The 24,516-nt window shown below is 35.6% G+C and overlaps 8 protein-coding genes across 8 annotated transcripts; all 8 read left to right on the forward strand.

Moving 5' to 3' along the window:
* Positions 1-38: 38 nt before the first annotated feature.
* Positions 39-2,079, forward strand: Cbr-nhr-101 (the record flags this gene model as incomplete). The annotated part of the gene is made up of 8 exons (XM_002636569.1): positions 39-121; positions 686-1,015; positions 1,064-1,175; positions 1,230-1,367; positions 1,414-1,544; positions 1,592-1,713; positions 1,761-1,875; positions 1,926-2,079. The coding sequence occupies 8 exons, from the start codon at positions 39-41 to the stop codon at positions 2,077-2,079; spliced, it is 1,185 nt and encodes a 394-aa protein (XP_002636615.1).
* A 921-nt stretch (positions 2,080-3,000) lies between these two features.
* On the forward strand, positions 3,001-5,092 carry Cbr-nhr-68 (the record flags this gene model as incomplete). The annotated part of the gene is made up of 8 exons (XM_002636568.1): positions 3,001-3,080; positions 3,129-3,449; positions 3,497-3,608; positions 3,654-3,791; positions 4,443-4,573; positions 4,625-4,746; positions 4,796-4,910; positions 4,954-5,092. The coding sequence occupies 8 exons, from the start codon at positions 3,001-3,003 to the stop codon at positions 5,090-5,092; spliced, it is 1,158 nt and encodes a 385-aa protein (XP_002636614.1).
* Positions 5,093-5,523: 431 nt separating this feature from the next.
* Positions 5,524-9,751, forward strand: CBG23317 (the record flags this gene model as incomplete). Its single annotated transcript, XM_002636567.1, has 8 exons — positions 5,524-5,616; positions 6,329-6,459; positions 6,504-6,578; positions 8,525-8,607; positions 8,869-8,955; positions 9,149-9,315; positions 9,361-9,560; positions 9,610-9,751. 8 exons carry the CDS (start codon positions 5,524-5,526, stop codon positions 9,749-9,751), a joined length of 978 nt encoding a protein of 325 aa, XP_002636613.1.
* A 2,606-nt stretch (positions 9,752-12,357) lies between these two features.
* On the forward strand, positions 12,358-13,222 carry Cbr-srx-89 (the record flags this gene model as incomplete). The annotated part of the gene is made up of 4 exons (XM_002636566.2): positions 12,358-12,538; positions 12,644-12,810; positions 12,857-13,053; positions 13,099-13,222. 4 exons carry the CDS (start codon positions 12,358-12,360, stop codon positions 13,220-13,222), a joined length of 669 nt encoding a protein of 222 aa, XP_002636612.2.
* Positions 13,223-13,621: 399 nt separating this feature from the next.
* Cbr-srx-82 lies at positions 13,622-14,802 on the forward strand (the record flags this gene model as incomplete). Its single annotated transcript, XM_002636565.1, has 6 exons — positions 13,622-13,690; positions 13,738-13,901; positions 13,950-14,115; positions 14,159-14,225; positions 14,274-14,640; positions 14,688-14,802. The coding sequence occupies 6 exons, from the start codon at positions 13,622-13,624 to the stop codon at positions 14,800-14,802; spliced, it is 948 nt and encodes a 315-aa protein (XP_002636611.1).
* A 3,195-nt stretch (positions 14,803-17,997) lies between these two features.
* Positions 17,998-19,278, forward strand: Cbr-srx-80 (the record flags this gene model as incomplete). The annotated part of the gene is made up of 7 exons (XM_002636564.1): positions 17,998-18,069; positions 18,118-18,281; positions 18,331-18,496; positions 18,553-18,619; positions 18,669-18,960; positions 19,011-19,085; positions 19,137-19,278. 7 exons carry the CDS (start codon positions 17,998-18,000, stop codon positions 19,276-19,278), a joined length of 978 nt encoding a protein of 325 aa, XP_002636610.1.
* Positions 19,279-19,684: 406 nt separating this feature from the next.
* On the forward strand, positions 19,685-21,083 carry CBG27049 (the record flags this gene model as incomplete). Its single annotated transcript, XM_045237477.1, has 6 exons — positions 19,685-19,747; positions 19,797-19,960; positions 20,148-20,313; positions 20,360-20,429; positions 20,477-20,682; positions 20,928-21,083. The coding sequence occupies 6 exons, from the start codon at positions 19,685-19,687 to the stop codon at positions 21,081-21,083; spliced, it is 825 nt and encodes a 274-aa protein (XP_045100600.1).
* Positions 21,084-22,973: 1,890 nt separating this feature from the next.
* On the forward strand, positions 22,974-24,135 carry Cbr-srx-84 (the record flags this gene model as incomplete). Its single annotated transcript, XM_045237478.1, has 5 exons — positions 22,974-23,039; positions 23,084-23,247; positions 23,296-23,528; positions 23,573-23,945; positions 23,991-24,135. 5 exons carry the CDS (start codon positions 22,974-22,976, stop codon positions 24,133-24,135), a joined length of 981 nt encoding a protein of 326 aa, XP_045097787.1.
* Between the last annotated feature and the right edge of the window lie 381 nt (positions 24,136-24,516).

A 24,516-nucleotide genomic window follows, 5' to 3' on the forward strand; every position in this document is an offset into this window, starting at 1 on the left:
CACACGTTTTCTCTCTACCAATTGATTTTTTCTGCAAAATGGAGAACTCTGAAGAACTATGTCTTGTTTGCAATGACATCTCCAGTGGATACCATTACGGAGTTCCTTCATGTAATGGATGGTGAGTACTTTCAATAACGTCATTCGATATGGTACTTTTTTAAGAAGAAGAATTAGCTCGTTATTTGAAATAAGGAGTTCACTCTTATCATTGTTTGCTAAAGTTACACACTCTACACAATGAGTCTGATGCACCTAAAATCTTCAATATACTGGTTCATGGTTTCAGAAACTGCAACCAAAAAAATCGAAACCATGTTAGGAATGAGTGAAAACATATGAAACAAAAAAATAGCTTTATCGCTAAACTTGCAGAGACAGGACCTTGTAGATTTAGTAGACCACCCAAACCGTCTACCGACTGCTGTGAAAGATATGAAAAATTGGTCATCTGGCAAAATATTCGTCGTAATATCACCAATATTTTATCAATTGACTCTTATAGGTACCGAGATAATTGAGCTCAAAGTGCACAGTCCATGTGGGCTTCTATTACATGAAGTGCTGTAGTTTGGAGTAAACTTTATAATAGAAGAACTCAAAGCTTAGGACTTTAGCAGCGTTTCATGTAGAAACCAATTTCATAAATAAATTTCAAAACACCTAAACAATAGAATTATTCCAGCAAAACCTTCTTCCGTCGAACCATAATGCAAAAACATATATTCGTCTGTCAACATGAAAAGAATTGTTCAGTCGACAGAAGTATTCGATGTGCTTGCCGTTATTGTCGATTTGAAAAATGTCTGAAAGTCGGAATGGATAGGTCTGCTCTACAAGCATCCAGAGATCGAATTGGATATACCAAACGAACTAGAAAACCAAAACGAAAAGAAGTTTCCTTCAGCAGTTCCAGTTCAATGTCACCCCAAAACATCTTCTACCCAGAATCTCCTGGATATGCTCAAAAGGCATATGAGACTTATTGGAGCTATGTGGCAAGCAGAGAGAAAGCGTTAGTCAGCTAATCCAGACATGTTGAATCAAGTCTCCCTAATTTCAGTTCCAACGAGCTTCGCCTTTCCGCATACGCCCCAAAGAGAAGTTTGAAAGAAGCCTTATGTTCGAAAAGTCTACTTAATGATCCAATATTTTTGAGTAATCACACGATAGTGGTATGATATATAGCGAGTTCGAATACGGAGAATCATCCTATAAGAAATTTGTAGAGCTCACGTCATACATACACAGAACTTCGATTCATCACACAAAGTGATTATCACTATTGGCACGAAAGAGATTGGTTTGTACTAACGGAATATGCAAAAACATTCAAAGTTTTCAATGAGCTTAGTTACAATGATAAGGTGATTAGAAATGGGGAAATATAAACTTAGAAATTGGTTATTCCAGGCAGCTTTAGTCCGTCATGCAGCGATCACGATTCCAGCTCTTAACCAAGTATACAATTCACCCGATCACGGACCAGATACAGTAGTGTTTCCCGATGGAACTTATTATGATAGAACTCATGAGCCAACCAGGTAAAATATGAGTTAACCAAACTTCTGAAGAGATATTTTATTCACAGACCAGCTGGATTGAATCGTAAAAAGTACCAAGTTTTGGATTTGGTTTTGAAACCATTCCGAGAAATCGAGATCAAATTCAACGAGTTTGCTGCTTTTAAAGCAATCACATTTTTGAATCCAGGTTCGAAAGATTCCAATTAACTGAGAATTCTATTTCTTAAGTTTCAGATGCAGATGTGTCATACCTAGCTAAGTTAGCCATAAATGAAGAAAGAGTGGCTGTAACAAAACAACTGTATGCATTCATGATTCGGAATGATGGAATCGAAAAAGCTATCAAAAGGTAATCTGATTTTTCAAATTTTCCGATTTTTCAACTTTGGAAAGTTTCAGATTTAGTCGTCTGATCCTAATTGGAACATCCATGTCAAAAATGGCATGTGAATCAAAAGAAGCTGTTTGGATAGCTGACTTCTTTGAGAATATCGGATATACCAGCTTCGCAAAGGAACTGTTTTTCGGGGAAAGGAATTCAGAAGAAGAATAATTATTGTGTAGTTTTCTGTATATCATTTATTTTACGGGATATAATTATCGTATTTCCTCGAATAGAAACCTACCCATACAGTCAACGTTGAGCTCAATTATCTCAATTTATGTGCAAGATATCAAAAATATGTCAACTAGGAAGTTATTATTATTATTATTATTATTATTATTATGATAAACAATTATCAGTTGAGAACTTTATTTTATCTTTGACAGGAACCGAGGTAAATTGGCTCAAAGTTAAATGTTAGAGGACCTTTTTATTAGTGTGTAACGGTAATAAAATGTTGCAAATGTGATGTGATTGCTGAATTTGTAATAAATAGTTTTGCAAGACTTTTCATCTGTTGAATGTACGACATTTTTATTCCGGAAATGTATTAAGTGCAATAAATCCGGAAAAATATTAATGAAAAGCCCTACATCGTAGTCCATTTTTGGACTTGGTCTTTCTAATATCTCTTCTCATATCTTCTGGATCTAGATAAGACAAAAACGAACACACAGTCCTCCTGCACCCGATTATTATCCCATATCGATGTTTGGTTCGCTGGACCGATAAGAAACACGTGTGGGGCAAGAGACAGGAGAACATGATCACAGTTCACTTTCTGTCCAATGATTGTCACCTCTCCCCTTTCGTTTTCTCTGTCAATCGCCATGTGTTATTTCTAGCAGACTTTCTTCGGGTACACGTTGGGCGGAAACTTTCCGTATGGAAATAATGTTGACTGTGTACTTTATATAATCTGAATTTATGGAAGAATAGTAGACTTTGATCAGTCAATTTTGTTTATTTAAAAATTCCGAGTTTCAGTATCATTTAGAAACGATTCTAGCTTTCTAGCCTGCTCTTTTTCCTCTTTTTTCCTTTTCTTTCCGTTCTATTTTTTTTAATTTTTTCAGCATCCTTCACTTCATGGAAAACAAAGAACTTTGTCTGGTTTGTCAAGATTTCTCCAGTGGATACCATTATGGAATACCTTCTTGTAACGGATGGTGATTTTATTTAGTTGTACAGTAATTTAATTTTATATCTTTTTTCAGTAAAACATTCTTCCGTCGAACGGTGATGAAAAAACAGAAATTCGTGTGCCAATTCGATCAAAATTGTCCAGTCGACAAGAGTATTCGATGTGCATGTCGGTTTTGTAGATTCGAAAAATGTCTGAAAGTTGGAATGGACAAGGCCGCTCTTCAAGCATCCAGAGATCCAATTGGTTACACAAAACGAACAAAGAAGCCAGAATTCCAGCCAGCTAATAGTATAAATAGTGATGAATCCAACAATGGGTCCCCAGAAAGACAAATTTCACCAGTTCGAACTTTCGAGAATACGCTGAGTTTACTTGCAGTCAAGGAGAAATCGTAAGTTTTAAAAAATTGTTTCAATTTCATACAAAAAAAAATTTCAGAGCTAACGAGCTTCGCCTCTCTGCCTATCTCCCAAAGCGGAGTCTGAAACAAGCTCTTTGCTCCAAATCTCTCCTGAATGATCCCATTTTCATGAATCAACATGCAACTTTGGTAAGTTCTTAAACAATGAGAACTTCTAGATCCAGAATCCTTCAGAGCTCTCGTCACTTTTACAAGGAATTGCGGTTTATAACTCAAGACGATTACCACTACTGGCACGAAAGAGATTGGTTTGTATTAACCGAATACGCAAAGACATTCAAAACTTTCCAGAACATGTCGTACCATGATAAAGTGAGTTTTTTTAAGTTTGGATAATCGAAATTGTTAAAAAAATTATTTAAGGCAACTGTAAAATTAAGAAAAAAGCCAAGAGATTCAGTTGAGATACATAAAAGCTTCATTAGAGTTTCTTTTGTCAAAAATTTAGTTTGTCAAAAATGGTATTTCTCAGTACTGTCAACGGCACGAAAAAGAATACCGTAGAACCTGTATTAGAATGTACCCTTTAATAGACCTCTAGTAAAAGAGACTTTTTGCTCAAAATGTTTTGTTTCAAATTAAAAGTTTCAATACGTTTTCAATGAAAAACATTTAAGAAATTTGGCAATTTCATAGAAATTTGTTGTAACATGTTTTCCTGAAAAAAAAACTTGCTGAATTTTAATGGAACTGCTGATAGACTTTCATGAATTTTGAACAAACGTTCATGGAAATTCTCGCCGAAAACTATTGGAGAAAATTACTACAAAAATAAGAGACCCCTGTAATATTAGGGCCACCGGCTTTTCTATTGGAACAATAGAAAAGCCGGCACTTCTAATACAGGTTCTACGGCTGCTATAATTAGATCAAGAAATGGACGATTGAACGATCATTTTGTGAACTTCATTGCTACCGTAACCTGGGCGGTTCTTCCCTAACATATCAATTTCCTTCTTTTAGGCAGAGTTGGTTCGACACGCTGCTATCGTGATACCAGTCCTCAATCAAGTTTACAATTCCCCAGATCATGGCCTCGATACAGTAGTCTTCCCAGATGGTACATATTACGATCGAACTCATGAGCCAACAAGGTGAGATCTTATTCTATCGACTGTCATTACTGGAATGAAACCTCCATTTAGGCCTGCCGGTCTGAATCGAAAGAAATATCAAGTGTTGGATTTGGTGCTGAAACCGTTTCGAGAGATGGAGATCAATTTCAACGAGTTTGCCGCATTTAAAGCTATCACTTTTCTGAATCCAGGTAACTCTGATTTATTATTTTCACATTTGTTTTTGATTTTTTTTGTCAGATGCGGATGTGTCACTAGAAGCAAAACATGAAATTAATTTGGAACGAGTAAGAATCACCAAGCAACTTTTTGGATATATGCTTCAGAAGGATGGGCTCGAAAAAGCAATCTATAGGTATTTCTAGAACTTTATTATCCAGCCAAGAAACTTGTTCTAGATTTGGAAGATTGATTCTAATGGGAACAACAATGTCTAAAATGGCATGTGAGTCGAAAGAAGCTGTTTGGATAGCTGACTTCTTTGAGAATATTGGATTCACCTCTTTTGCGAAGGAACTGTTCTTTGGTGATAATTGATTTTTGAAATTATTTTTTTTCTGTTAAGATCTCAACCATAGTCTTTCATTTTTTTGTTTTGTTGATTATAAAAAATTTAACTATAGTTTCTGAAAGTTTGATTTTAAATATCAAGAAATAGTTCCTAGTTCTTAATTTCAAACCTCAAATGTAAGCATTTTTTAAAATTACACTTTCAAACTGCAAACTGCAAACACTTATATTTTCGTTTGGTAACAGCCTATAGTATATTGTAGGCTTTACAAATTTATCATAGTTTGATCGCTGAGCTTTCATGTTCTCACTTTTATTTCAAAACCAAAACATCAATCTTGGCACATGAGATGATCTTTCTAACTCTGAATAACGATGACGAATTCTGGAATATATAATTTTAAACTCAAAACTTTAACTTTCCAAAAACTCAGTTATTTTTACCTTGAACTAAGAAAATGACCTCCAATGCTTCTGCTGTTGGATCTTTGGTAGAAGTTAGCGCTTTTAACGATGAGTTGAGTTTATTGGCGGCTACTCTTATCCTTACAGTAAGTTTCATCATTCTAGATTTGTAAAAAATCTTTCTTCAGTTCGGTGTTTTTGGAGTTACAACGAATTTGTCCATTGCACTGATTTTTTACAAAGAAAAGTCAGAGAGAACTGCTTTCAATTTGATTTGTGTATTTCGAGCAGTTTCCAATGTTATTATACTATCAGCAACGTTTTTGCTTGTATTTTTCGCAAAACTCATGGCGTAAGTTGTCGAAAATTCATTAGAAACTTCACCAGCTAGATACAATATGTTTCTGGGTTTCAGAGGATTTTCCCTTTTCCCACCTGCTGTGGAATCCGGGCTGATTCATCTTAGTTTGACATTATATTTAGGGAATGAATACCAGGTTATCCTCGTAGCTCTAAACAGATGCTGTGCATTGTTTCTCCCAACCTACTACTCATTATTGTGTGGTATCATACCAACTCTCGTTATTCTGATTTTGATTTATCTGTATCGATTGATCATAGTCGTCTATGAACAGGTTCCGCGAACTCTTGATAACTGTTTCACATCATTTTTCAATGAACTTCTCTTATGGATTTACGATCAAAAGACCCTTTGTAAATTTGAAGACAATATTCTGGAAGTGATTTTGTATACATTCATTATAATGACCGCCATAAATGCTGCCACTTTTACAAAAATTATCACATTTTACTGGGTAACACATAGTAGAAAAATTCGCCATTTTAATGAGTTTTCAGACGAGAAATAACGGAAGTATTATGGACAAAGAAGCTAGGATAAAAATGAAGAGAAACATTATACTGTTTTTTCAAACGATGCTCCAAGATTCATTATATTTGATCGATCTCACATTCACTTTTAAATTAAAGTAATTAGAAAACCGGTTAGAAAAAATATGATTTCAACGTTTAGCGGATTGAGCACTCATCGTTTCTGGACGTTTATAAGTGGAACGCTCGTTTGGGAATGCATACATTCTGTTGATGGGTAATTCTGTTTAAACCCGGTTCAAAGTGTCAGTTGAATTCAGATTCATAATGATGATGTTTAACGAGCGTCTCAGTTTTCTCAAGAAACGAATTCAACCAGCATCTTCTGTCACAAACGTTCAATCAGCAAGACAAAACATGGCTTCAACTATCTTGTCAACTGTTGGATAAAACTTATTCTGAATAGGCTTTATTATGTTAAGATGACAACCATTTGGTTTTTATATTTTATACCAACAGAACATGTGTTTTGTGTTATTAAAGGAGGGTAGAAATCAAAAATTTCAAAAATTTCATTTTTACTCAAAAGATATAACTCTGAAGTATAAATATAGCTATGTACTTAAAAACCTGAAAAAAACACTTCAAGGACGAAAAAATGCTCTTTTTTGTCACCCTAATTTCTTCACTAGCTTGCTGCTGCGGCGTCGCTTCATAATGTGAAAAACGCGATAGTCGCCTCTTACACGCGTAGTGTAGTGGGTACGCTCTAGGCTAGTATTCAGGAGGTCAGAGGTTCAATCCCTGCTGGTGTTTTTACTTTTTTCTTCCCTTGTTTCCTTCGGATTGAACTTTTTGAACTCGGAATTTCTGAAGGGCTACCAGCGTGCCGCCGAGGCCTCGCTCCGAGGTTCCAAAATCAGTTGAAAATGAAGAAACTTGTTTTATTATGTTAACATAAATTATGAAAAAAACTACAATTAATTTTTAGAAAGAGACATAACAATTGAAAAAAAAACCACATAATTAAAACAATCCTCGTGCAGGGCTGGTCGTCGGAAGGTGAAGGAAGCAGTAAAAATGGAGACGTCTCTGAAAACCCTAGTCATAAAACAGTTTTTATTCCTAGAGTAATAACGAGAAGTAATGAGATAAATAGGAACAGTGAAGAAACGGTTATCGAAGAGAAAATAGTTTTTTTCGCATGCCTATAAAAAACACCGGCGACTGGCAAAATAATCGGTCGATAGAACTTTAAATTTACATAAAAATTCACTTTTATATGGGTTTTATAATAAATAAGAAAAAAGAGCTTTTTTAATGTTTGAAGTCGTTAAAAATTGAAAAAAATAAAGTCGGGAAATAAAAAAATAAAAATGTTTGCGCGTGAGATTGCGTGCTTTAGGTGCGAACACCACGACGGCAAAATACACATTCCCTGAAATTTTCCCCGAAATTTTTGTTGTCTGCCCTCCTTTAACTTCCTTTACTCTTACCACAGTGATATTGAAGCAGCAATGGCATTATATTAGAGGCTGGCATTCAATTAGGGGTTGCTATCTAATTGAGTTTTTACGGTAAATATGAAAGGAATTTGATTTATTTTCCTAAAAACAGTTCAGTTACAGCAGCTGTACTACTGCAGAAGTAACATTTCCAGGTGTCAAAGTGTTTATGATTCAACATTCTTCTGGACTAGAAAAGAAAAAAAATTATATGAAAAAAAAATTCCACCAAACTATAAAACCGAAAAATGTTGCCTAAATGGACTCTGTCTAAATCTCTACTTAAAATTCCATTTATGCACGGCATTTTTCACAACCTCCAATTTCAGCCGATGTCCGGCTGATATCTTATTCTCCTCATGACCAACGATTACTCAGAGTTTTTATCAAATCAGTAAACAACATTTTTTCTCTTTTTTTCGAGCCTATTCATCAAAATAGTTTGATTTTATCACCTTCTAAGCCAATTTCAACTCTCCCGGGTATCTTCCGTTTGCATATCACATTTTTCTGGTTGGTTTCCACTTGACTCCTTCAGACCGGTAAGTATCAGGAAATCAAGTTTATTTTATTTTTTCTTTCCTTCAAGACAATGAGTTAGGTTTTCACACGATTTCACGTCAGAAAAAACAGTTTTTGAATGCCATGGGATAGACCTTTCGTTCTTCCACTTTCCAATTCAGAAGCACTTTTCCGTTTTCACGTATTCTTTTTTCAGATACTTCTTTCAGCCAAATCATGGAAGAAGAGTTCAATTACACCAATCCTTTGAATTTAGTTGTTGCTATGCTAATCATTACGGTAAGCAATTTCAGCTGGTGCTCAAGATATTGAATTCGTTCATTCAGATTGGTGTGTTTGGGATCATTTGTAATGCCTCTATTGTGTACATTTACCTCAAGGAAAATTCTGAAAAGACTGCTTTCAATCTCATTTGTTTCTGTCGCGCAATTTCAAACGTTATCATTTTGACAATAATCTTTGTCATCACATTTTTCCCCAAAACTCTTTTGTATGTTACTCAAAAAAATCATCTCTGTTGAGTTTTAAAACATATTTCAGAGGACATTCTCCATACCCACCAGTTGTCGAATCCTGGATCATCAATATCGCCAACACCTTGTATCTTGGAAATGAGTATCAAATTGTGTTAGTTGCTCTTAACAGATGCTGTGCTTTATTTTTTCCTATGAAATACTCCAAAATATTCTCTATCCTACATACAACTATCGTATTGGTTGCTATTTATGTCTATCGGATCGGCAAGAAAATTATCGAATGGATACCTCAATCTAGTAGATTGGAAACATCCAAGTAACGAAAAAATAATTCATATTTTCAGATAAAGGGTGTCATGCTCTCTATTCTACAAAAAACCTCGCTTGGTCTTATGATGATTCTGAACAGTGCGATTTTGTGGATGATGCTCTCGACATTATTTTCTATACTTTCATAGCCATGTCAATTCTCAATACAATCACTTTTGTCAAAATTCTCCATTTTTATAGGGTATTTTCTAGTTATCACAGTTTACCAAAACAAAAATTATTTCAGAAAAGAAATGCTAATCAGGACAAGGAAACCAAAAAGCGAATGAGGAAGAACACCATTCATTTCTTACAAACGATGCTCCAAGACTCCCTTTATCTTATCGATCTTACTTTCACATTCAGATTGAGTTCTTGGAGTGATCATCGTGTATGGAGATATGTCAGTGGAACTTTAATTTGGGAGCTCTTGCATTCTACTGATGGGTGAGTAATGAACATTTCTGCTGGCTTCTAAAAAAAACTTTTTTTCAAGGTTTGTAATGGTAATGTTCAACGAAAGGCTATCCTTCATCAAGAAGACAATCCAAAACTCTTCAACCATTCCCGTCATTGCTGGACCAAAAAATCTACGCCAAGGGACGATTTCAGCTTCAACAATACCGTCAACTAAATAGAAATTTTAATAGATTTTCTGTTTGAACTTTTTATGAACCATCCTGTATCAGGACTTTAAGCAATCAGTGTTTTTAATTTTGGAGAGCCAGGGAGGGGTTTCCCATGAATTAGGACAAGGAGGTCCATTTACTTATTGTTAGTCACATCCTGCAAACTCTTCTTTTATGAAACCTTTTATAATTTTTTGTATCCTGCGTGTGACAGTTAACTGAAATCGTGCTAGAATCTTCAAAAACCGGAAGTTATACTTCAAGGGTGGTCCATATTTACCCGGACCAAAGTTTGTACTAGCATAAAGTTTGGTTAATCGTTGTACTGGCCTCAAATTTGAAGTGCTAAAATTTAAATTATTCATTACTAAACTGATCTAGTTTCAAACTATTTGATCAAGTTTGAGCTGATTAATCACTTGTCAAGGTTGTTGCGTCTCACGAAAATCACAACAGCGTGCGAGAAACATTACGCCGTTCATTTTTTACAATCACAACACTACCTAGACTTGAGGAATCGCTTTGAAAATTTCAGTAGCTTTGAATCAAATTTGAAATTATATTTCTACCAATTTTCGTGCTTCCGAGATAATTATGTCTAAAGATATACCCGCTTTCATCAGTCCAAGGAATTATGCGCCACCCTGTAATTCCTCTCTAAATCTTCTCTGATTTTTTCTAGAATAGTGCAATACTAGAACAACATCAGTTTCTAAACTTCCTTTCAGACGTCATTCAAAGGTGAGTGAGCTCTGTGCTGTGTTTCTATCAATACTTTCGCCTATAATTTGATCACTAATCGCAAATAAACGGCATTTTGAATGCAAAGCTACTCAGTCACATGTTTATTTGCTAGAAAGTCTACAAAATGAGCTCTTCATCCAATCTCACGGAGTTTTACAATTATCGAGATAGTGTGAATCTTATTTCTGGAATAGCAAACTTTTTGGTAAGGATTCGTTGTTTTTTTTTAATGATTCATATAAGACGGTTGAAATTTGAAGAATTTTTTTTCGCATGTATAGAAACAGCTCGAATTGATGATTTCATGTACCATGTAGCATTTATTTCAGTTTCACCAGATGTCTGAATTTTCTGTACAAAAATTATGAATATTCCAGAAATTAGTCAAAGTTATAGAAAATGTTTATTTGATGGATCTGAAAATGATCTTGAACAGAAAAATAGGTGGACAAATTAAAATTGGACAGTGTGCACATTTGGGACAGTAGTAGTAGTTTGCTCAAATCCGGGTGACAACCAATCTTCCTGCATTTTGAACTTCTTGATGCTCTGTGCCTTCTTTTCTTCTACAGGTACAGAATCGGTTTGTCTCCCGATTTCGTACTATTTTAAAGGTAAAAGTGGTCATGCCAAATTTAAGTATTATTTGAATTGTGCCACGAGGTACAAAATCGGTAGGCAAACCGATTCTGTACCTAGTGAAACAATTCAAATTTTCTCTGATTTCACGTGTCTTTTTGTGGATTTTGAAACATTACTCATGAAATCCGATTTTGAACCAATGTTTTGATCAACACTAACTTTCTACAATACGCTTATTTGGGTGAGTGATATCTGAAATTTTGGATATTTTGAGACTGCTATCCAATATCCAATCCGCTAGCCAACAGTCAATCCGATGTCAACAATAAGTACCATCAAAAGATGAGAAAGAATTCGTGTCGGGTATGTACCTCGGTCGTCGGGTATGTCGGGTATGTATTGTAGAAAGTTAGTGTCGATCAAAAATTAGTTCAAAATCGGATTTCATGAGTAATGTTTCAAAATCCACAAAAAGACACGTGAAATCAGAGAAAATTTGAATTGTTTCACTAGGTACAAAATCGGTTTGCCAACCGATTTTGTACCTCGTGGCACAATTCAAATAACACTTGAATTTGGCGTGACCTTTTTTACCTTTAAAAAAGTACAACATCGGGAGACAAACCGATTCTGTACCTGTAGAAGAAAAGAAGGCACAGAGCATCAAGAAGTTCAAAATTCAGGAAGATTGGTTGTCACCCGGATTTGAGCAAACTACTACCACTGTCCCAACTGTGCACACTGCCCAATTTTAATTTATCCACCTATTTTTTTGTTCATTTTCAGATCCATCAAATAAACATTTTCTATAACTTTGACTAATTTCTGGAATATTCATACAGAAAATTTCTGAATTATAAAAAGGCAAGGCGAAACTGGACGAAATCTGTGGAACAGACAAACTTTTCGAAAAACTTTTGTTCTTTCTATTAACTCTGTTCTTTTTGTACAAAAAATTTGAGAAATTCCGGTTTTCAGAAATGAGAAAAAAATTCTTCAAATTTCTACCGTCTTACATTTTTAATTTCAGATTGGTTTATTCGGTTTAATTTGCAACTACACAATCATCCATGTTTTTGTGATGAGTCCCGAGAAAACGTCCTTCAATCTTATTTGCTTTTTTCGAGCTCTTATCAATTTCTATATCCTGTTCACCTCATTTCTAGGATTATTTCTTCCCTCAACGCTTCTGTTAGTTTTTTCAGCAATAAAAATCGACGAAAGAGATTTATTTCAGAGGGTACTCAATTTACTCGCTAGCTTTTGAATCCTGGAACATCAATTTGAGCATGTCTCTCTATCTTGGTAATGAATATCAGATAACTTTAGTGGCTCTGAACAGGTTCTGTGCGCTGTTCTTTCCTCGCCACTATTCGAAGATATTTGCTCTCCGGCCTACACTGATTGTGATTATTCTTTTTTATGTGTACAGGTTGGCAGTAGTAATTTATATGACAGCGGTCGCTGTTGGTAAGTTAAGTTCAAAAACGAAATATCCGCCTCAAAAAGCTTTCCATTCAAAAAGTGTAAAAGCACCAAATCAAAATTGAATAATTCAAATAAATTTATTTCCAGCCCGCGGGTGCTTTTATTCATTCTCCACCACCTCTCTCAGCTGGCAATATCCTCCTGATCCGGCCTGTTTGTTTGAAGATAACATTATGATAATTGTACTAACCACCTTTGTTGGTACTACATGCCTTAACATGGTTACTTTCGTTCACATTTTGAACTTTTATCGGGTAAAACTGAAATGACTTTTAATCTGCACAATTTGAGTTTTTGCAGTCAATGGATATGCATGACAGAACCACTCAAAAAAGAATCAGGAAAAATGCAATGTTGTTTTTTCAAACAGTTTTACAAGATTCTCTCTACATCATTGACTTGTCTTTCACATTTAAATTAAGTGCATTGAGTAGTCATAGAATGTGGTCTTCTATCAGTGGAACACTTGTTTGGGAGTCATTGCATATGCTCGATGGGTGATTTTGAGAAAAATTAGTATTCAATTAAAAACTACTATTTAGATTCATCATGCTTGTGTTCAATGATCGATTTTCCTTTATTTGTGCTCGAGAAGATTCTGTAGAGTCCACTGCGTCTGTTGCTCCACGAAGGGTCCCAATTCATCATTTGGGATCATTTGGATGACTAAATTTTCTTTTCTTTTTAATAATTCTGAAATTATAAAATGGAGCAAACTTATTCCTTACAAATTCTTACAAAAAAGTACAATCGCAAAATAGAATTCTGAAAATTAAGATCAGCTTCATGTTTCTTATCATCTTCTGTTCTTGAAAATATGCTGATTTTTGACTCTTTTTGACGGAACATGTCTTTCTCTTATCATGCTTTTTTGTCTAATGAACCCTATACTTTAACTAATTTCACAAGATTAAGGTGTTCGGATAGACACTTGTGATTTAGTTTGGCTGACTAATTTTTTTCAACTTTTTGAAGTCGTAAGATCTTTTGGCTTCTCAATTTTTTGTATAAAAACTCAAAACAATAATAGTACTGATCTTCTACTTTTCTAAACTGTTCTAAACCATGGTTTCTAATTTGACAGAAGTTGAGTTCACTACTTTGAACTATGTAGCTTCTATCTTAATGATTATGGTACTAGTCAAAGTTTAATAAGATCCTTACTGAATTTTTATTTTCAGAATGGTATTTTTGGAGTAATTTGCAATGCATCTGTGATTTATATCTTTATTTGTGAACCTTCTGAACGGACTTCCTTCAATTTGATTTGCGCATACAGAAGTATCGGGAATTCAGTAATCTTAGTTTGGGGATTCATTGGAACATTTGTTCCCATCACATTGAAGTTAGTATTAAAATTTTAAATACCTAAGCAGCTAAAAAACATCTTAAGAGAAAGCTCTTCATTCTCAAATGTCTATGAAACTATCGTAATCATATCTTGTAACAACATTTATATTGCTGTACAGTATTGTGGATTGTTGATTGCTTTGAATCGGTTTTGTGCAATGTTCTTTCCGTTATGGTACGCGAAATTTTTTAGTATCAAAATCACATTTGTGAGTTTTACCATTCCGTTTAAACCCTAATGACTAAATTTAGGTTATTGTGGTATTTCACTTTGCTTTAAAGTTAGCAGATAACATTTACTACCTTGTAACCATTCTTCGTAAGTTCCATTAATGTTTCCATTTGTTCAGGTTCTTTTTTGTTTCAGCCAAGGATTGTTACACTCTATTCTCCTACAAAACATTATCATGGATCCCAAATATGGATCCAAAATGCCATAATGGTATTCCCAATCCATTCAACAATACTGCCATACTTCTGATTCTTCTGATTGTTATGAACGTTGCTACATTCTCAAGGATTTACTTCTTTTTTAAATCGACAGAAACGGAACAAGGAGAAATGAGGAGAAAGTCTAGAAAGAACAATTTATTGTTCTCCCAGACTGTATTCCAAGATGCTATTATGTTGATAGATATGCTTTTCACATTCAAACTCAGTGAGATAAGTAAGCAAAGATATTGGACATTTATAAGTGTTACACTGGTTTGGCAGTGTGTTCATTCCATTGATGGGTACAGTATACCTCGGAAATTCAAAAATATGAATACGTTTGTTACAGATTTGTTATGGTTATGTTCAACGAACGACTCTCACTTTTAAAAAGCAGATTGTTCGGATCAAGGGAAGAAGCCAGTCACACTAATCCTCAAATTTGGGTATCTGTGAGACACTGAAATGATCGTGGAATGTTTTTTTTTGTACTTGCCCAGCAATAATATAAATTGACATGCTACTATCACTCTCGATCATTAAACAAACCAAACTGTTTTTTTCGAACAGCTGGCTGGTGCGCCTTCGGCGCAGTCTAATATTTTAACTGACAGTACATTTACGGGACCCTTCTATTACAGTATTTCATGTAACTGCTTGCTGTATCCAAAGGCAATGGTAACACTTCTGACATTCCATTCATAAACTCAATAAATGATTTTTTCTAAAGCCTCTTTAATAAACTGTGATTATCAGAATAATAGCTTCGTAGTATCCTCTCAACACATGTAATGGTAAATAGTCGAATTATAAAAATACCGTATTTCCTCTAATAGAGGCCCATAGGCTTTTATTTTTTTAACCTCCTTCTGGGGGTGGACTAAATTTAGAAAAAAACGCTCAATTTATAAGGTTTTCGGTTTTTAACTGGACTGGAATAGTTATGAAACGACAATAACTAACGGGAAATACCAGAAAAATAAACAAGACAGATTATGTCTGCACTAACCGAAAAGAAAAATGCACAGCCAGGGTGGGCTTCAAATAGAGTATATTCTATCAAATAGTATATATTCTATTAGAGAAACTACTGTATTAAATTTTGAAAACAACGAACAGAGCATCTTGATGAAGCTTAAATACAACACCAGATAACGGTAGAAGAATCGGCTCTGTTCGATTATAGCGGGACTATGGCGAATGGATGGTACAATGGCGAATGGGTGGTAATTACTGCACTAAAGGATAAAAATGGAAAAGAATTAGGAGGCAGTTGGCGTCTAAACAATCAAATTATTTTCTACACATACAATTACTGCACTAAATGATTGAAAAAAAATCAAGCACTGTCAAACAATATATGAGATCTCCGTATGCTTATAAGATGCGGAAATTTTCAATGAGATCTGTGAATTCCTATGAAACCTTTGAACTCTCAGGGAACCTGTGATCTTAGACAGAGTTTGGAGGAGCTTATTCTGCCATTGTACCATCCATTCGCCTATTGTACCACTCATTATTCCATTGGACCACTCATTCGGTCATTGTACCACTCATTCGGTCATTGTACCACCCATTCGCCATTGTACCATCCATTCGCCATTAGTCCCGCTATAATCGAACAGAGCCGATTCTTCTACCGTTATCTGGTGTTGTATTTAAGCTTCATCAAGATGCTCTGTTCGTTGTTTTCAAAATTTAATACAGTAGTTTCTCTAATAGAATATATACTATTTGATAGAATATACTCTATTTGAAGCCCACCCTGGCTGTGCATTTTTCTTTTCGGTTAGTGCAGACATAATCTGTCTTGTTTATTTTTCTGGTATTTCCCGTTAGTTATTGTCGTTTCATAACTATTCCAGTCCAGTTAAAAACCGAAAACCTTATAAATTGAGCGTTTTTTTCTAAATTTAGTCCACCCCCAGAAGGAGGTTAAAAAAATAAAAGCCTATGGGCCTCTATTAGAGGAAATACGGTATTTTTATATATAGCTCTGTAGGCACATATCAAATTGAATGATGTTCTTTCGGAAGATGATGCAGTAAAACTGTAGACTATGAGACCGTTGCATATAATTCCAAATATCCTGTTCTGAAATTTTATGGCTCTGAAATAGTGTTTTATTTAAAAACTCACCAAAGCCATCAAAATCGTTGCGATCCAGTTTAGTGGATCTGATAAAGTTGAAGAGCTCATACTTAAAAAACGAATTTGGTAGCGCCCATCAACATGCTTTGGGAAACAGAAATGCGTTTTTGTTTATAGCTATTTTCAGTTTTTGGTAACAGATGTTTGGAGAATGTTTCATTGAAACTCTAATTCTCTGTTATACAATGAAAAATGTCGAATTGCAGAGATATCAGAAGATAATCGATGTCTGAATTCGAAATGAACTGATTTGTACTTTTATACTTTTGAACTGCGGAAAGCTATTCAGATGTTTGATGTTGTCCCATTTCCATAGAGCACAACTAAATACTATTTTGGAAGTAGTTGGTCACAAGAATTTTTACACAAAAGTGGAAAATATTGAAAGTTCGGATTGAGTTTGAAAGAAGTGGTTCCCAATGTAATGAGCCCCATCAAACCGCACCTTTCTGTAGTATGCCCTTTGATTAACCTTGCTAACGCACAAAGAACTTTTACATTTTAGGTGTACTTATCGTTTCAGGAGAAAATCAGTTAGGCCGGCAAAGCCTCATTTTTTAGAGAGTCACATTTTCGAAAAATAAACAATACTTTTTCAAACTATTATCACATAAGTCGGACTTAGGATACAAGGGTACATCAAAAAAGGGTACATCGAGGGTACACCGTTTTCTTAGTGTACATGGGATCTTGGGGTGTAGATCGTTTTAGCCTAAGCCTATAAACTTAAGAGAAAATCTTTCTTGATGTACTCCTGGATACTGGGCCCAAAAATTTGCCCACGATTTGCAAAGTTTCAGGAAATTTTTACCAAGTTTTAGCATACGGTTAGAATTTAGATTCTCAACTTTATGGGTTCCTATCAGGTAGAAGGTCCAGGACTTCATGAACATGAAGCGCTAGGTAGTCGACGGCTACTTACTACACACCACCATAAGAGTTCCAAGTCTCTTTGTTAGATATGTATAAATTGGTCCGGATGGATTTTGTTCATCGCCAATTTCATTACCGATTTTGATGAGTATTTCAGCAAGATTCCTACGTGATTGGGTCGTATAATCCCATAAAATGGGACCAGACTGTAGTACTATTCACTCAACTGTCGACCCCGAGCAATTGGTTCTGGAAACATTCCTCGCTGATCTATCCTTCATTTCATATCCCCTGCTCTTTTTACCGATATCTGAATATTCGTTATTCCAGTCTAGTCTGCTCACCGAAATGTACCGAAATGACAGATCGGGTTCGAAATGTTTCAGTCTGATATCATTTATTTATATTTTGAAGCCTGACAAGCTGTTATTAGACACTTCTAAACAGCTCCTTTTTAAATTCTGATTTCAGGTCGCATGCACCCAAACAAAAACATAAATATTTCAATTTTTGATCAAGGTAGAGTTATGAAGAGAAAACAAAAATAGCAATCAAGAAGGCGGGATACAATTTAACCTAAACAAATTTTCCTTTGTTTTTCGCTCAGTCTGTAATCACATTCATTTCTGTCCATCATGAACAATACCAACAGCCCTAACACTCTCACCGATCCATTGAATTGGACAACTGCTATTTTTATGACCGTGGTGGGTTTAGCAAAAGCAAAACCATTAAAATATATTTTATTTTTCTAGAACGCAATATTTGGAATAGTTTGCAATACAATTATCATCTACAACTTTGCTACTTCTCCAAAGGAACGAACATCTTTCAACCTGATCTGTGCTGCCCGAGCTATTGCGAACGTTGTTATTCTCGGAATGGGATTTCTATCGCTTTTCGTTCCGCTCACCATTTTGTTAGTTTCGGTACCCATTTTGTTATTTTAAGTGTATCCAATGTTTCAGTGGTGAAAATCTATTTCCCCCAGTTCATCATGCCATTGTTATCACAATCATCAACAGCCTCTACACTGGATTACAGAATTGCGGTTTTCTCATTGCTATCAACCGATTTGTGGCAATGTTCTTCGCGTTTTTCTATTCGAAATATTTCACTCCCACAGTTACTTTTGTAAGAAACCTTACTAAAAATTCTAACTTGAAAAGCAAGACATTTCATTCTTTTAGATTCTGACTGCTGCAATGTTCGCTTTCCGATTTTACAGAATGGGTTACGATATCATTGATAACAATTGTTAGTGACTATGGAGATTTTCTTCTTTTTATCAATTGATACTTTTTAGATAACCAATGTTTCTCCACATACTCCTCAGTGTACCTAACGTGGTTCCCAACCAGAGATCCTCGTTGCCGGAACAAATACGAGGATGTTTTTGACTTGACAACGCTTCTTCTTGTGGGACTGGTTCTTATCAATATAGCTACTTTTGTCAAGATTTACTTGTTTTACAAGTCGACTGAAATGGATTCTAAGGAAATTAAAAAACGAATCAGGAAGAATAGAATCCTGTTCTCACAAACTATCATTCAAGACCTGGCGTATGCTATCGACATGGCATTCACTTTTAAATTAAGGTAAAAACTACATGTGTAAACTTTTAAAAATCTTTCAAAAAATCTTTCAGTGCTCTCTCGATGTCGAGGCTTTGGTCATTCATTTGTGGCAGTATGGTTTGGGAATGCGTTCATTCCTTTGATGGGTATACCTTTTTTATTTAATTTATCTGTATCTTTTATTTCCATTATTTCAGATTGATCATGATAATGTTCAACGAGAAGCTGACGTTTCTTAAGAAAAGCTTTTTCGATTCATCTTCTCCCAGTTCGTCCGTCGGAACACAAGGAAATCCAAATGCTCTTTTTTCTCCTAGAGCTCCGGCTCCTGTTGTTTGAATTTTTATATATCAATGAAATTGTTGTGAATGAATAGAAGCTCACCCTATACGTGCATTTTGAGCTCAATTATCTCTTTCTTTCAAAAGATGTCGGGTGCGCTTCTATTATAGCAAATACGATATAAAGTTTGAAATCAAATTTTGAACATTTTTTATTTTTAATTTTCAAATTTATCTCTGAAGTGCTAAGCAAGAAATTGAGAACACTATATCTTTCTTGGATTTGACACTGTTCATTAATTGTTGTTTTTCGCTCCCCAAAATCAACAAAACACGATCTTTACGAATGACAAATTCCTCTAAATATCAGTTTCCTGTTCTGATAATTACCAAGTAAAATGGCGAACGGAGTCACTGGATTTCATTCTAGTCAAAAGTTTTGACAACTAGAAACTAGATTCTTCATGAATCATACTTACAATATTTCCGATCCTCTTAATTTAACTTCTTCGGCTATTATCCTAGCGGTGAGTAAAATGAATTCATTTTTGAGCAAAAAAAACTATCAAAATTCAGCTCGGGATATTCGGAATAGTTTGCAACGCCATGGTAATTTATGTTTTCTTTAAAATCCGAATCGAGAGAACATCATTCAATTTCATTTGTGTTTGCAGAGCAGTTTGTAACATATTCATATTAGTATGGGGATTTCTTGGAACATTTCTACCCATTACTTTCCTGTTAGTTCAATCTCAACATTTTTAGACAGAGTACTGTAAAACCTGTATTAGAAAGGTGGGCCCTTCTATTACAGCGGCCCTTCTATTAGAGGGTCATGCCCTTATAAAGCTACCCTTATCTTTCTATTAATATTAATAGAGAGAGAGAGGCACTAATACAAGTTTTATGGTATATCGTAAATTCCAGGAACGATCTCTTATTTTCTTTTGAATATCATACGATCGTAATTGGTTCGTGTAATAGCGTTTACAAATCTCTTCAGTATAGTGGACTTCTGATTGCTGTAAATCGCTTTTGTGCTATTTTTCTTTCTGTATTGTATGCCAAGATTTTCAATCTGAAGTTCACAATTGTGAGTGTTCCAGAATTAAAACTTCCAAAAGTTTAGCATTTTCCAGATCATCACATTCATCGTTTTTGGTTACGAAATCGCTAAAGTCATTTATGAATTCATTACTTTTGTCATTCGTGAAACCTTCGGTTTTTTTTCAAATAAGTGAAAACCTTGATTTCAGGTTTGAAATGTTATCTCATTTTCTTCCCGTACGATCTCGCTTGGGTTCCCAGAATACCTGAAGAATGCCATGATGGAATAGAAGGAACAGTAAACTTTACAGCGATTTTTCTCGCATTGATTGTTGCTATAAATTTGGCAACTTTCTCGAAAATCTATCTTTTTTACAAGTCGACTGAAATGGATTCAGAAGAGATCAGGATCCGAGTGAGAAAGAATAAATCCCTCTTTCTTCAAACGTTTATTCAAGACGCTATAATAATGATATATTGTTCACTTTGAGATTGAAGTGAGTTGAAATAAGTAATCAGACATAATGAATTCTCTGAATTCAGTCGCCTGAGTGATGCTCGTGCCTGGACTTTCCTCTGCGGAACTGTCATTTGGGAATGCGTTCATGCTTTTGATGGGTCTGTTAGAGTAAATTCCCGTCTTCGACTCAAATTTTTTAGATTTATCCTGATGATGTTCAACGAACGATTGTCTCTTCTCAAGAAACATTTGTTCTATACGTCTTCTACTCCTTCTACAGTTTCCACTGCAACTCGTACCAGAATGTTTGCGATGGAATCTTAGTTATCCGAATCATTCCATTATTTTTGATCTGAATCCCCGAACCGGAATTTATATTAGGTTGGCGGGAAAGTCTTTGTCACTTTTTCAATAGTTTATTTCTCAAAGAAAAAATAACCGAATAATTAATTATATTGTCCATCATTATCAACAACATGTCTCCAACGTTCCCTCAATTTATGGATTCCATTGCGGTAGAATCCAGCCGGGCGTGAGGCAAAGTATTGTTTGAGTGCCGCTTCGACCGCTCCACGGGAATTGAAGCTTCTTCCTTCGAAGGCACGTGTCATATCGCCAAATAACCAATAGTCGGAAGGAGCAAGATCAGGAGAATACGGGGGGTGAGGGAGAACATTCCATCCATATCCCATCAGCTCCTGCTTCACTTGTTTCGAAACATGTGGGCGAGCGTTATCATGTTGATAGTACACTTTCTTGTCTTTCAGGGCCGAACGGTCGACTGCTTTCTTGAGGTTTCGTAGTTGAGTAGTGTAGAGGTCTCCAGTTATTGTTTTGCCCTCGGGCAGAAGTTCCCAGTAGATGGGGCCGTCCACTCCCCACCACACAGAGAGCATAACTTTTTTCGGATGAAGGCCGGGTTTGGGGACATCCTGTGGGCTCTCTCCTTCTCCAACCCACTGGGATTCCTGTGGTGATTATCGTAGAAGACCCACTTCTCATCTCCGGTTATTAGCCGGTCCAGCCATCGATCGCCCGCGTGGAGAGTGAGAAGAGTAATCGAATCGTCGACTCGGCGGTCAAGGTTGGCTTGAGTCAGGTGATGAGGTATGAATCGACCAAAAAGTTTTCTCATTCCAAGAGACTTCAAACCTTCAAGGACTGTGCTATGGTGAACTCCGAATGTGACAGCTAGTTCACGGCTAGATTGAAATGGATCCGATTGCAATGCGTGCTTCAGCTTGTCCAAATCCAACTCACGGGGTCTCCCAGAGCGATCCTTTTCATCGAGCGAGAAGTCATCTTTTTCGAAACGATGGAACCAATTGCGAATAGTATTGTAGTGAGGGGCATGTGTGTTGTACACATTCTTCAAGAAAGTTTCCGAATCCTTCATCGTGGTGTGAGATAGGAAGAGGTAAATCAAAACATGTCTGATGTGAATAGCAGTGGGAACAAACATATCGTTTCAATTACAGATGAGGAGCAGGGAAGGAAATGGGGACTTGTTTATATGGAAGGTTCTTATCACCTTGTTATTCACTAGAGTCGATATCATACACAGCCTCCATATACGAGAACAGTGATTAAACAAACAGAGTGACAAAGACTTTCCCGCCAACCTAATACCATTGCGACAAGATGACAGTTATTATTTTTGAACATATTTTTGAGCACCATTCAGATCTTCATCTTATTCCATGAAAAGCAGCATTAATGTTTCCAACCAAAAAGAATCAGAGACACTCATGTCATGTAAGCACTTTCACCTGTTTTTCTTGACCACCCTCCACATTCAAATCAACAAAGATGAAAAAAGAGGGAAGTGAGTGAGCATAAACTTTCTCAACAAGGTGTCGAGATAAATGCTTATTATGAAATACGAATAATATTTCGATGAAAATGTGATTGATATTTTGGTTGGTTAATCAGAGGGGAAAACTGAATGAGAAACACTAAACTTTTTCGAGACTAAAGGGAGAGACATTGAGTGGAAATGCATGGCATTTTCATAGTGAAAAACTACTGAAATATATTTTAGATTTCTAGAATTTGTAAATCTCTATTTTTTCTTCTAGATCCGTACATGTCCTATGATCAAGAAATCAAAGGAGTGTTGTCTAGTAAACTTCGTAAAGTAAGCCTATCATTTAGAATGAATCGAATCCCAAGAATGACAGACCACGAGTAGTATTTTTCGAAATCCACCAAAACACAATCACACATCCTCATTCGCGAAATACATAATGAATGGAACCGATTACAACTACACAGATCCTCTTAATATCTCAGCAGCTGTCATTATCATTGTGGTAGGTTGATTTCATGTCTTGACTGTATAAATTCGAATTTTCAGCTTGTAATTATTGGAATATTGTCAAATATTTCAATCATTTATATTTTTATACGATCTCCATCCGAAAGAACTTCATTCAATATTATTTGTGTCTTCCGAGCTATTTCCAACATTATCATATTATCTTGGGCCTTCCTAGCTACTTTTCTCCCAATCACCCTTGTGTAAGTTTGATTTGAATATGATTTCTTGAAAATCCTGTTGACTTTCAGAGGCACCTCCCCGTTCACTGAATTCTATGAGACTATTGTGATCGCAATTTCGAATACACTGTATTCTGGAATCCAAAATACTGGAGTTTATATAGCATTAAACCGTTTCTGTGCAATGTACCTGCCCCTGTACTATTCGAAACTTTTCGGGTTTAAAGTGACATTTCTGATTACTACATTGATGTTTACATACAGACTTGTCAAGATAACTTTTGAGTCTTTTCATTTCATAGGTATTTTTCAGATCCATAGTTCAGAAGTAATTCATGAATTTCAGGGCTTGAGTGTTGGATGACATTCACTGCAGTCGAATTGACATGGTATCCAAGTATGGACGATAAGTGTAACGAAGACTCCAATTCAAGCTCGGAAATCAACACTTCTGCAATATTTCTCCTAGTTATGACTTCTCTGAATATTGCCACTTTCTCTAAAATCTACTTTTTCTACAAAGCGACTGATTTGGATTTGAAAGAGAGAAAAAAGAAACAAAAGAAGAATCAGGCTCTTTTTCTACAAACGATAATTCAGGATACTATAACTCTAGTCGATATGATATTCACTTTTCGATTAAGTTTATTGAGTAACCAAAGGATTTGGACATTTTTCTGTGGTACCGTTATTTGGGGATGTGTTCACTCGTTTGATGGGTTTGTTTTTAAGAAGCTTTCCCATTAAAAATCATGAAACTTCAGTGTAATCATGGTGTTGTTCAATGAGAGGCTTACCTTTCTCAAGAAGACGTTCTTCGGCTCATCACCTAATAATTCGATTGTCCTCCCAGTTTCAAAACCGGCAGTTTCAGTGGCTCCATCTGGTTTCCCATCTCGTGTTGATTAGAATTTCTTTGAATATGCCATAAACTTATATAGGATTTCCTGCACTTTTTATTTGTTATTTTATCATTTAAAGATTATTTTGAAGTAAATTATTTTTGGTAGAATTTCGGAAAGTCCGTTTTTATTAAAATTTCAATCAAACATTTTGAATGCTCAGAAAATTATGAGAGACTAAACCAAAAAAACTAGGAAAGAAGTAATCCAAGGAGCTCAGGTTGGCTTGAAATACAACATTTTTGATACCGGGCCTACTCAGGCCGGGCTTCGAAAGTTAATGTCAGGCCGTCCGGCCCGACAAGCACTCGCGCGTTCATTTCACAGGTATGCGGAAATGCTTTCTGAGGTTCCCAGAAGAAATAATACCTGGTGATGTCAAAACTTC

This window comes from Caenorhabditis briggsae (assembly GCF_000004555.2).
Source record: "Caenorhabditis briggsae complete genome, chrV, whole genome shotgun sequence".
Taxonomy (NCBI): domain Eukaryota; kingdom Metazoa; phylum Nematoda; class Chromadorea; order Rhabditida; family Rhabditidae; genus Caenorhabditis; species Caenorhabditis briggsae.